General features: G+C 37.6%; 1 protein-coding gene across 4 annotated transcripts; it reads right to left on the bottom strand.

Annotated features, from left to right (window-relative positions):
• Positions 1–1,241: 1,241 nt before the first annotated feature.
• On the bottom strand, positions 1,242–10,975 carry LOC141759116 (cAMP-dependent protein kinase type I-alpha regulatory subunit). 4 transcript variants are annotated; one of them, XM_074621114.1, is made up of 12 exons: positions 10,834–10,975; positions 8,231–8,440; positions 6,921–7,091; positions 6,710–6,801; positions 6,555–6,616; positions 6,113–6,163; positions 5,887–5,933; positions 5,626–5,784; positions 5,483–5,543; positions 5,155–5,276; positions 3,888–3,969; positions 1,242–3,719 (listed from the first exon to the last, which is right to left on the bottom strand). In XM_074621114.1, the coding sequence occupies exons 2-12, from the start codon at positions 8,402–8,404 to the stop codon at positions 3,547–3,549; spliced, it is 1,194 nt and encodes a 397-aa protein (XP_074477215.1). In that variant the 5' UTR covers positions 8,405–8,440; positions 10,834–10,975; the 3' UTR covers positions 1,242–3,546. The 4 variants fall into 4 exon arrangements, with proteins under 4 accessions (XP_074477215.1, XP_074477214.1, XP_074477217.1 ...); XM_074621113.1 differs by having other exon boundaries at positions 10,752–10,921; XM_074621116.1 differs by lacking the exon at positions 6,113–6,163 and having other exon boundaries at positions 10,834–10,974.
• Positions 10,976–12,977: the final 2,002 nt, after the last annotated feature.

The following is a 12,977-nucleotide window of genomic DNA, read 5'->3' as shown; positions in this document are numbered from 1 at the left end:
TGAAACTTGTGATGTCATAGGGTATAAAGTGTGGAGCTGCTCCATAGACAATGAATTGGGAGAGATGTTACAGATTGAGAGCACCCAGGGGATCGTTCTGAGTTTATGGGAACATTTTCTGTTTCACAACTGACAACACTACAATAGAATAAAGCTCATGTGGGTATAAAAAAAGAAAACAAACATCCTGCAGGTCCACAAAATCACTCGCAATTCCCGACTTTATACCCTATGACGTCACAAGTTAGAGACTTAGGGTGCTTTCACATCAGGGACCGGGAACCGGATCCGAGGACACTTGACCAGTTTGTTCGATAAGTGTGAACGCTCCGTACCGTACTCGCCAATCCGTCCACTTGAAAAGGTGGTCTCGAGTACAGTTCATGTGTACTCGGGTACGGTTCGCATCAGGTGTGAAAGCAACGTGTACCAAAAACACGGAAGTGAACCGCTATTTAACACGAGTAACGTTAGCAGTCAGCGAGTAGTTTTGAAAGCCGCTGGTCTCCTCCGAAATCTGTAACTGCGCGCAGCATGTGCCGATCTCATCCTGCACAGCCATGGGTGATAAAGCAGGAAGGCAGGCGAGAGGGTCCTTCAAATATAAACAATAGTAGGCATTAGAGTTCAGTAATGTTTATTTCATTTAGCTAATTTAATAGTCTGCGGAGTGTGAAATAAGGGTTTATTTTGATCAAACCAGAGTTGGTGATTGTTGGAAAGACTAACAATGATGTTTTGTTATTTTGTTTCTGTGAGGTTTGAATGTTTTATGATGCTCCCAACTAGAACAGCTGATCTCAACATCAACAAATACACGTGGATGATGACGCAAGTGTACTCGGGTACGGACCAACATTACTAATGTGAAAGCGGAGCAGCAGGGGGGAAATTATATTCGGGCACGGAACAGATCCATCATATCTAATATGAAAACGCCCTTATTTCTCTGGTTTCTGGCTTCAGAGAGAGGAGCTCATGTTCACAAATATTGATTGAACTTTTCCTTCGCCATGGAAATAACATATTGGAGTTCCCCTTTAACACCCTCTATACCAAATATTAGTCTTTCAAAAAAACAATTCCACATCATTTAAATTAGTTTTTATCAAAAGCCCAGTTAAAGTCATAGGAGGGAATGACTTAACTGGGAAGCATCCTGAACTGGAGCCACCATTACAAGCACAGTAACACAGTCAAAGCTGCAAACCCTAAAGGACGAAACCTGAGACAAAGCTGAATCGTTTTTACTTTTTTATTGCTTAAACTGCCATCTGGAACAATCTATACCAAAAGGATAAACATCTTTGCACATACAGGAGGTCAAACTGAATACAGGGTAGAATAGAAAAAGAATGGTCCTCTGATCGCCTGCAGCTCCTCTGCGCTGCGGGCCTAACAAACTCACTGGAGGGTCGGGCTAGCAGGAGTGACTGACTACTACCGTAAGCCCAGGTTAGGTAAGCTAAGGCAAACCGGGACGATTGCAGTGTGGCTAAAAACATTTTTTTTTTGGACTAAAACCGATGATGCTGCTATTTACACGAAAAACAAGATTTCGATAAAAGGTGAGTCGAGCCCACGCCCCCCCCCCCCTAACGGAGTCATTTCCTGTGGATCAGATGAAGATGATCAATTTAACTGTAAAGTAACATACATATTACTCATGTCCATTGACAAAACACTCCTCTCGCTAACCTGACTACCCTGCAATCGGCACCAAAATCAAATCTTTTTGGACGTACAATCTCAATTCTGAGCGCATTTTGCTGCGATTGAGACGAAACGGAAACACATATGACTTCTTTCTGGTAACAGACAAGTGAGGCAGGAATGAAGAGTTAAGCCTATAATCCAGAAGTGTGTGATTTGGTAAAGATCTTTTTAAAAAAGAAACAAAAAAAACAAAAACATTTTATACCATCTAAATAGTCATGAAGCAGTTAAGCTAGGGAGTAACAAACCAAATATTTGACAAAGTTCCTGCTTCTGCACGCAGCTGCAGGATTTATTTTTTAATAATACACGCTTCCATTCATACCGGATCACTGGATGCCTAAAACATCATGCCAAGTAAGCATAGAGAACAGATCACAAGCTACTCTGATGAAAAGACAGCCACCTTTTCAACAGGCAATAAGCAATGACACTAGTTTTAAATAAATATCCGCTCACTCTGCCCGTCAGCTCACCTGCGATGCTTTTTAATACATAAATACTTCAGATGTCCTGAAATCCATAAACCACCTTCTTTTTTTTTTTTCAAGACTTCACTTCAATAAACCTGGAATTACCCATTTCGATCTATTTTTAAAAACCCATGACGTTTTACACAATACGATTACATACTGTTTTTTGTCGGTTTGACAAGAAGAAGCATTTATTTACTTTGTGGCACTGGACACCTAAAATAGAATTTATGGAAAAATAAGTGTTTACAAAAGACAGTTAAACAGATTTTTTTAAGATCACCATCACTCCAAACCATAAGTTTATCATTTAATCAATGATAATAATATAACTATGATCGATTTGAACTATACTATGATAACATTTTGATTACAAACCATAGCAGAAGAGTGACCAAGTTATTTGGTATATACTAAAAAAATTGAATACTGAAATACACTTAATACTTTTTTTTTTCCTTTCTTTTTTTTTTATTTATTTTTTTCCTCAGAGTAGTCAAGGCAGTTCTTGTATGGTCGTTCTACCGATTAAAGAGGACAATAAGGGTAATAATAATAATAACTACTTCCTGTTCGGAGCTCCAAATAGTCAGGGAAACAGAACGCGCGCTGCATTTCCACGGCTATGCATCTTTGCGTCTTGACAATAATCAACAATTTGGCACTAGCCTGGTAGCTGCACAATAAAATGAAAAGTTGTACAAGCTCTCTCGCATTAAGCAAAACAGACTCGCCGTCGTATCATCGTGCCGATCAAAAAGGTAACCAAAATCATCAAATGGAGCACAGCCGTCGTGTAGCTGGAAACCTAGGCTCTGCTCTACGCTGTATATCTAATCAGAGTAACTGATGTCAAAAAGGAAACTCTTTAACGGGGAAGAAGGAGTCCTCTCTTTACTTCAATCTACAACAGAAATCTGTAACAAATTCACCAAAAAGCGCCGTGTAAAGTTTGATTGTCCTGTCTCATCAAGTCTGAGACCCTTATGTCTTTCCTAACAATCCTGCTTTGTGTGTTTAAGTCTAAAAAGAAAGCGTAACCAGCAAAATACATATATAACATAGGTAACAAGTGATGTAACTGTGCCTACAAGGTAGCGTACAGCAGCTGGTACAAGCGCTGGTGAATGGCTGAAAAGTCACCTCGGCGTGACGGGTGGTAACAACAAAATGTGTGTAAAAAGGGAAAAACAAAGAAGGGAGAAAAGCGAAACAGAAAGAAGAAAGTGACCAAAAAAAGCAAATTGCATTGGTGGACCCTGGGTCTAAAAGAAGGAAAGAGGGTATAGGGTGAAGGGAGGAGGAAGGGAGGTGGGGAGAGAGAGAGAGAGAGAGAAAGAGAGAGAGAGACACCCCTTCAGACAGACAGCGAGACGAAGCTGTTGTACTGTTGGATGTTACGTTTGAGAATGTCCGAACAGGGACCCAGGACGCGCTCGAAGCGAGGCCGGTCGAGCTTGACGCACTTCAGGGGGCCGCGGGCGACCACGGTGGCGGCGCGGGGACGGTTCATCAGCAGAGCGATCTCACCTGAAGAACACACAGAGACACACGCACAGTTTAAAACCTCACATAGTAACAGAATGCCATTTTTATCATGTGTTTAGCGCCATTAGTTATTTTTTTTTAGCACCTCAAAACAATATAATTTAATTTAATGAAATAAAAGACCGCTGTGATGATGTTTTTAGTTCTTACCAAAGTAGTCAGAGGGTCCTAACCTCCCCACTTCCACAAACTCCTCGTTCTCTGAGCGACGCTGCAACACAGCTGCAGAACCCTGAGACACACACACACAGAGATCAGTTTGGATCAAGCAGCTTCATCTTGTTCATCTCTTGACTTTAGTTACATGAACACTTTGTATCAGAAGAAAAAATCATCACCATAAAAGTAAATTTTTAAAGGCAAACAGGTTTTGAAATAATTGTCAATACTTTATAATAAAGGTGAGTTTAAAGTCAATTACTCATCCACTAAGCAATTAACTAATCACATAATATTATAATAATATTATATATATATATATATATATAATATTATAATAATATTATATATATATATATATATATATATATAACATTCATTAAATCGTCATGAATCAAGCACTTTTATAACAATTCATTTTTAGGGGCCCTAGAGTCATCACATTCAAATGGCATATTGAGATAAAGTTTTCAATCAATTAAAGAACTTAACACATAAGAAGCTGAAATACAGACATTATACGTAATTTAGTGAAATCTCCTCATGCATGCAGACTCTGTCACAATACTTAACATTTAATCCATTTAGTACCATTAAGCAAGAATACATTTAATATTTATGATTTTTTTTTATCAAATTGGGGCTTAAACTAAGGATTATTTTCATGATTGATTAATCTGCCAATTATTTTATGGATTAATTGGTTTATTATTTGATTTACAAAATGTCATTAAAAAAAAAAATCATCATCAAAATCATAGAAAATAAAAAATCCATCAAAGGTGACATCTTCAGATTGTTTTATTTTTTCTAACCAACAGAATGTTAGACCAAAAAAAAGCAACAAATGATCGTATTTGAGAAGCTGGAGCCAGTATTTGTCACATTGTTACATTTTTATTATTTATTTGATGATCAAAATAGTTGCAAATTAATTTTCTGTTAATCGACCAATCAGTTAACCGACTACCTTTTCAGCTCAAAGATCAAATACGTGTTAAGGGTGAGGCAAATGTTTCACATCACCACAAGAGGGCGCGTATGTTTAGACAACACATAGGTTGTTTTAGTTGAAAGAGCTGAAAATATGAAACGGCATTAACACTTTCTAAAGTGACGTAACGAGGCCAACAGTCGATTATAGAACTGATTCAACTTCCGAGTTCAAAAGGTAAAATTCAGGTATTGTGACAAACGTAGCGTGTTTTGAAGGCAAGTGTGTGTGTATGTGAGACAAAGTTAGTGATCAAGTGTATACCTCTAAGATGATGAAGAACTCATCTCCAGGCTCTCCCTGCACAACAATCTTCTGTCCGTCCTCAAACTGGACGGGCTCCAAGGCGTCGGCGACTGTCAGACGCTCCCATTTGTCAAGAGACTCTGAGGAAGGGAAGAACACAGAAGAAAGGAGTCAGCTGAAATGACAGACAACCCTGAAAAGAAACAACTCATTTGAAAGGTTGAACCAGGATATTTTTATATGCTCTTTCAGGTTATTTTAATCTCAGCACAGAACGCAAGTAACGTGCTGCTTCTTCTTCTATTTTTAACTTTTGGGATGAGGCCGATTTGAAAAATTAACTCACCTAAAATGGACACTTTCCTGAGGAATTCCTCGTACATCTTCCTCTTTCTCAAAGTGCTTCCCTGAAGAGAAAGATAGTTTTGTTAGTATATAAGTGCGTAAAACTTTTAAACAATTTTTTGTACTAATAAAACGCCTCCTTACCATAAGTATTCTCCTGTAGCTGTCTCTGTCGATGCCCCACAGCTTGACATTGGTCTTGGCTCTAACCGTGGCCGCCCTCGGGGTGCCGTATATCAGGGCCAGCTCTCCGAAGCTGCCTCCCTCCCCGATGCTGGTCACCCATTCATTGTTCACATACACCTGACAGATTAGAGGGGTAGAAACCGAGGTATTAAAAATGCAACATTGAGAAAAAAAAACATAAACATTTCCTGTACATCATGACGAGGATCCAATACTCACATCCATCTCCCCTTGGTCGATAACATAGAAATTGTCACCTTCGTCACCTGGGTGCATACAACAAGAGCGTTAGCATCACACCAAGACATGCTAGGATTTATGGAGACATAGAAGTGCCATAAAAACAAAAACAAATCTGTAAAAGAATAACCAAATAAATGTGGAAATATAAAGAGAAGTAATGAAATATAAAAGTATAGAGTATATGTGTGAAGGAAGTGACTACTTAGTCTGGGCAGGAAGGCCCGCCCAAAGCCAGTTGATTGACAGCTTGGCCCTTCAAGGAATAGCAAAAGCAATAGGGAAAAGAATAAGGAAAAGCAAAGGGATACAAATAAATAAATGGCATTATATGAAAATAAATATTTGCTTGTAAATATACAAATAAACAAAATTAGTAATTTATATGCAAAAAAATAAATAAATATATACTTTTTTAAATGGATAAATAAATATATACTGAAATAAACAAACACATAAATCAATGAAAATGCTTATAATTATTATTTTATATTTTGTCTTTATATTTCCACATTTATTTATTTACTTATTTATTCCACTTTTTATTTCCAAATTTATTTTCTTATTCTTTTTTATGGCACTCCTATTACTCATAGTGATTTGGATAAACGTTTGTTCAACTAAACACTGAAAAGATGTCGACCTACCCTGCAGAATAACTGTTTCCCCGGCGATGTAGGTGACTGGAAACATTGCATCAAATATGTCACTGGAAAGGAGCAGATTTGTGAGTTGATCAGCTGTCATCAAAACTTTATTCATAAAGACCTTGAAAAAAAACAATACTGTTTAAGACAGGTACCTCCTCTCATTGTCGTCCAGGTGTGAGAAGAGCACGTTCTTTTCAATAGCTTTGGCCAAGGCTGCCATCGTCTTGTAGTCTTTTGGAATGACCTTAGAGAGCAACACAGAGATGTCACAACGTTTCATAAAACTGATAGCATCAGATCGTTCATGTAGATTTAAGTGTTGCAACACTCTTGTAGCTGTTTGCAGGCGTGCATTTTGTCTACCTTTCTGACATATGAGGCTGCATCCTCCTCTGTGTAGACCTCTGCGCTGAAGGCTCCTCTCCGCCGGCGACCCTTCACCACGGGGTTCATGGGTGGAGAAACCTCCTCATCGCGGGAGTCTGAACGGGAACTGCCTGCCTTCTGCTGGTTCTGGATCTGCTTGGCCTCCTCCTAGAAGAGAGAGGGAGGGGACGGAGTGAGAACAACACGGTTTATAGCTGCTGCAGTACTCCAAAGTTAGGTCATGGGTTACTTATAAAAGCACTTTTTGTGCAGTAAAGTGCTACACAGAGTAACATAAACAGACACAAAGAACAATAAACCTATAGATAAGATTTCAATGAAAACTACATTCCAGCAAGTGTTCAATAAAACACAACTAAAAGACGATTTAAAGGTTACCGTCAGGCGAGCATCTGAAAAAAAATCTGATAAATTATAAAAGGATGAAATAATTCTAGAATAAATCCAACCTTGAATTAAAAAGCTAGTTAGCTAGAATCTAGCTATGAGTGCATCTTTCTAGCTGTTGACAGCATACAAGCAGTAGTTTCAAGAAGTCTTTTGCACACAATTCATGTATGTGCAGTTGTGTGTTTTAATTTAATTTAATGAATCGTTTGAAGCATCACTAACTTTGCCTATCTTTGTTTTAAACTGATATTTTTTAGTAAATGTAGCATTCGGTTTTGAAACACGGCTTCCGCAAGTCTGATCCAAGTGCATGTGTACACTCCAACATCTAGTCATGCATGTGTATACTATACAACAATCCTGTAATGCAGTGTTTTGTTCACTATGCACCGCTGCAGAGCGAGCAACACACAGAAAACGACTGAAAAGAGAAAATAATAAAATGTCATGCGCATAAATGTGCAGAAACATTTCATGCCAGTTAGAAAGCTAATTAACTTGCGCTTAATGTTACAGTTTTTTTTCGTTATTGCTGCGTGTTTCTTAGCCAAACTGCTGTTCTCGGACACGATAATGAAAAAATAAAAGTTAGAAAGTTATAGAAGTTTTAATTCAAAATATGATTAACAAACGTAATTGATGACATCACAGAAAAATAAAGTGCTTCAGGCTAAATGACTGAGAAAGCGCTTCATCTATGACATCCACTGTGTCATGTGTTGTTGTTTTTGCCTGAGAAATAAAAAAAAGGAAATATAGTCTGACTAAATGTAAATAAATACAGTTTATGATGCCAAATATTGTCTGGCTTATGAGACAGTAACCGCCTGGTGTAATATGGGAGTATATAATGCTACTGACCAATAAGGACAACCAAAAAAAGTTCACACACAAACCTTCTCCAGCCTCTCGAAGTACTCCCTGAGGAAGGCCATGGGCCGGTCCGGCCTGGAGGTGCACAGCTGGACAATGCAGTCCTTCAGCAGCTGTTGAATGTTGTGTTTCTGCACATACTGCTCACACTCCCTCAGGCTCCGCTCCTCCTCGCTGCTCGTACTTCCAGATGCCATGACGACAACCCTGCTCTGTGACCTCTAACCTTTGTACTGGAGAGAGAGTGGACAGTAACGGGGGGTGGGGGTGGAAAGGACTTCAGATCATCGCTGCACTATACAACGTGGAGTCGCTGGATTACCAGAAAGCAACACAGAGTAGGGTGTGTGACTGTGTGTCGTGATGAGGAACGGACAGACAGAAGAAAAAAAACGTGAGAATGTGAGAAAAATAGAGCCAGAGTGAGAAGACACTGAGAGATGTGGGGTGTTGTTTTGGCACTAAGGAGCCTGAATGCTTCTCCTTAGTGTCAGGAGTGAAAACTGGTCATATGATGTGATCACACATATCTGACCGCAGACAACAAACTAGGACAGGCACCCTGTCTGTCCTGGGTTTATTTACTCAAAACAATTCAACTTTTCCACCAGCCTGAAAGAAGCCCTCTATCAGAGAGGCAGTATCATACACGAGGCCTAGATTTTTAGACGAATGGTGAATCAATCCACTGTGAAACAGAACAAAACCATAAAAAGCAAATGCTTGGGGTTTCAACATTTTCAGGGCCCACAATACTGCTGCTGAGCAAAATAGCCTGACAGATCCCAGATCATGTGATCGGCCTCTGTGATATAAGCTTCTTCGGATGGCTCTGAGCTTGATCTAGCCGTGTAGTCTAAAACAGGAAGGCCTCGTGTAACCAACAATTTTTTTAGACAAGTAAAATGAGTGAACAAAAGAGGACCGATTCCATCCTGTCCCCCTGCAAGTGTATCATGCATGTGCATCAGGATAATAGGATTCGGATACTTTCTAATCTGACTAGGCCCAGGGGAGATTACAAGCCATGTTATCAAAGATGAGGCTGGCACCAGCTTTTATGCAATTAACTACACTCATGGTGGAAACTTGGCAGGCTTGCTTTAATCTAAACCTACCACACAGGAATAAACTAGGTGACAAATGATACTGTTTTTGGGAGCAGGTGGGATAAATTAAGAGCTAACCCAACAACAGGGCTCTTCTGCCTTTACATTAAGAATAGCAAATCTTATTTAGTCCCAATTATGCTAAAAACTTTCTACCTACCGCAGGTTTAATAATTTAATCTATAAGTAAACTTAAGACTTAAAATAAACCAATAAACAATTTACATAAAGGCAAGTTAAAACAAACTAAATAAAAACATATTTTGTACCTTTAAAAATTGTCAAATAAGACCATGATAGCTTTGTTTAGCAGTTATGTCTAATGGTTCCCAGGGTCGTTGATGTGTCGCTCTGCATTCACCAAGTAAAAAGCTTAATCCAGGGCAACAGGACTCTTCTGCCTTACATTAAAGTCTTATTTAGTTTGAGATATTTGAGGTAAAAGTATATAATTAACATGCTTAAAAGCTTGATCCAGAGCAACAGGGCTCTCTTCTACCTTACATTAAGAATAGTAAGTCTTATTTAGTTTGAGATATTTGAGGTAAAAGTATATAATTAACATGCTTAAAAGCTTGATCCAGAGCAACAGGGCTCTCTTCTACCTTACATTAAGAATAGTAAGTCTTATTTAATTTGATATATTTGAGGTAAAGTACATAATTAACATGCTTAATTCTCTAATTCAGTTACTGAGCTGCAGCAGCATCACCTCTGCTGCCCAACAACATTACATTAAGAATAGTAAGTCTTATTTAGTTTGAGATAAAGTACATAATTAACATGCTTAAAAGCTTGATCCAGGGCAACAGGGCTCTCTTCTGCCTTACATTAAGAATAGTAAGTCTTATTTAGCTTGAGATATTTGAGGTAAAGTGTATAATTAACATGCTTAATGCTCTAATTCAGTTACAGAGCTGCAGCAGCACCACCTCTGCTGCTGTCTACTAGGAAGTCAATTAAATTAGAGAAAACACTGCGATGCACAAATGACCTTGCTTGAATGAGTGACAACGAGGGTAAATGCTGCAGGATGGAGGATAATATAAAGCATCTAACGGTTTACAAAGTGAGTATCGCCCTTTAGAGACAGTGTGAGGAAGAAGATGCCCTGTCTGTCTGTAGCAGCGTCTAGGTCAGGAAGGCTTCAAGAGGAGGCTGACAGGAACTCACTCGCGCTGAAAAGCTACCTAGTTTACACTATAACAACCACTAAACACTACATGTGTGGTTAATACATGTTAACCTAACTACCCTGGGCCTACAGAGTGAGTCTAGTGTGATGCCTAGCTAGCTGGCTCGGTGCAAAGGCAAAGCTCTCCTCTCAGATGACGCCATCTTGAGCTGTATCATAAACAAACGAGACGGAGGAAACATATTCAACCTATCCAGAGGTCATATGAACCGAGCGGCTGAGAGAGCGCACGATACTCACAAGAAAGACTGTGATGTGTGCTGCCGAGCCCGCCCTCTGATAGCGACTCTGGGATGGATGGTATTTCTCTTAAAGCTCGTACCAGATAACCAGCAGATCCTCCTCGCTTCGGTTTTCTCTCTCTTCCCGAGCCCTCTGGACCGCTGCCCCACCGGATACCAGCCGACAGCCAATCAGCGGCCGCCTCTGACGTCAATTCTCCTCGTTCTGACATGTGAGCCCGTCACCCCTGGCAACCTTAAAGGAGCCGCGCACGGAAACCGTGACGTCAAGGAAATAGTTTTCAGAAAATGTGAAGAAGAAGAAAAAAAAAAATCGATTGATATCTGATTTACAAATTAGACTGATAACGTGAATCTCTCTCAGTGTTTTTGTCTTTATTTAGACCTCCTGGGTTTACTGCAATGTGCACGGACTTTCCAACATGATGTACAAACAACTTAAACTATTTAAAGTAAAGGGAAATATGTATATATATGTATATATATATATATATATATATATATATATATATATATATATACACACACGCACAGTCAGAATTATAATATATATATGTATATATATGTATATATATATATATATATATTATAATATATATATATATATATATATATACATATATATATTATAATTCTGACTGTGCCTGTGTGTATATATATATATATATATATATATATATATATATATACACATATATATATATATATATATACACATATATATACACACACGCACAGTATATATATATATATTGTATATATATATATATATATACAATCATTTTTGTCCAGGCCAGTTTCATTAGTTTGTTTTTTAAAATGATTCTGTTAAACCACAATTCAAAAACAATATCTTATTTTCATTAGTTCATTTTCAGTAAATTTTTATTTATTATTACTTTTGTCAGTTTCAAGTTATTTCAGTGACTATTGTGGGTTTTTCTTTCTTTAACGGAAGGGTACCAACAATTTTGCCTACGTCTGTATATGTACAGTATGTGTATGTATATGTATATGTATATGTATATGTATATGTATATGTATATGTATATGTATATGTATATGTATATGTATATGCATATGTATGTGTATGTGTGTGTGTATGTATGTCTGTATGTATATATTGCATGTTGTATTGCAGGTGCATATTGTATATTATAAATAGTAATCTGCGCATATAAGAAAATATAACAAATAGTCAATATAATTAAGTTAAATATGTAAGTAATAAATTGGTATTCTGGATTTATAACACATTTATATTTTGATATGGATAATTATATCAGTAATGAATTCATATTGCTGTATGACACAGATTAAAGGTAATAATTATAGTTAGAATAATTATAAATAATAATAATTATAGTTAGACAAATTTATTCAATTCAATTCAATTCAAACTTTATTGCAGACTCAAGGTCCAGATAAGAAAAAAAGAAAAAAACAACAACAATACATTACATATAATACATTACAATACAGGAAGCACTATACAAAGTCATGATTAAAAGATATTAAGAATATAAATATTAAAATATATATACATACATCAATACCTTACATATAAAGAACTATACCAGTGCCTCCACATCTGTGATTGGTACCGTGTAGTGCTAAATCTGATGTTAGACAACCGCAAGATTATGTCATTCTCAACGTAATTAAACCGGCCTATACATTTGTACATTAGATTTCTTAATATAGTTTGAAAAGTATTTATGCCTGCAGACACAAACATTTCACTTGCACTGGAACATCTTGGTCTTTTTTTTTAATATTCTCATTGCATCATTGAGAATATGCAACCTGAAGTCTCTGTAAACTCGCTTTTTATAGTTTGACCACAAATGGGCTGTATACAGTGGTGTACAATATGCTCTGAACAGAAACATCTTCACTCTATCTGAACACATACCAAACTTCCGTAAGAAAATGTTTGCTTGTGCGTACATCTTGCGGCATTGCCTATAAATATCATCATCATCTGTCATGCCTTCAGTAATGAAATGTCCAAGATATTTTACCTTATTACAAACAAAGAGTGTTATCAGACAATTTGAAGTCTGGAAATTTAAGACATTTGTCCTCCTTCGTTCGGAAGATCAAGACTACACTCTTACTGGCATTGTATTGGATATCATGTTCCACACCATACACAGAACATACATTGAGGAGCTGCTGAAGACCAGCGCTACTTGGATTAAAGACCACAAGATCATCAGCA

Source organism: Sebastes fasciatus, chromosome 20 (assembly GCF_043250625.1).
Source record: "Sebastes fasciatus isolate fSebFas1 chromosome 20, fSebFas1.pri, whole genome shotgun sequence".
NCBI lineage: Eukaryota > Metazoa > Chordata > Actinopteri > Perciformes > Sebastidae > Sebastes > Sebastes fasciatus.
The sequence above is the reverse complement of the archived record's forward strand: the minus strand, read 5'-3'. Positions and strand labels throughout refer to the sequence as shown.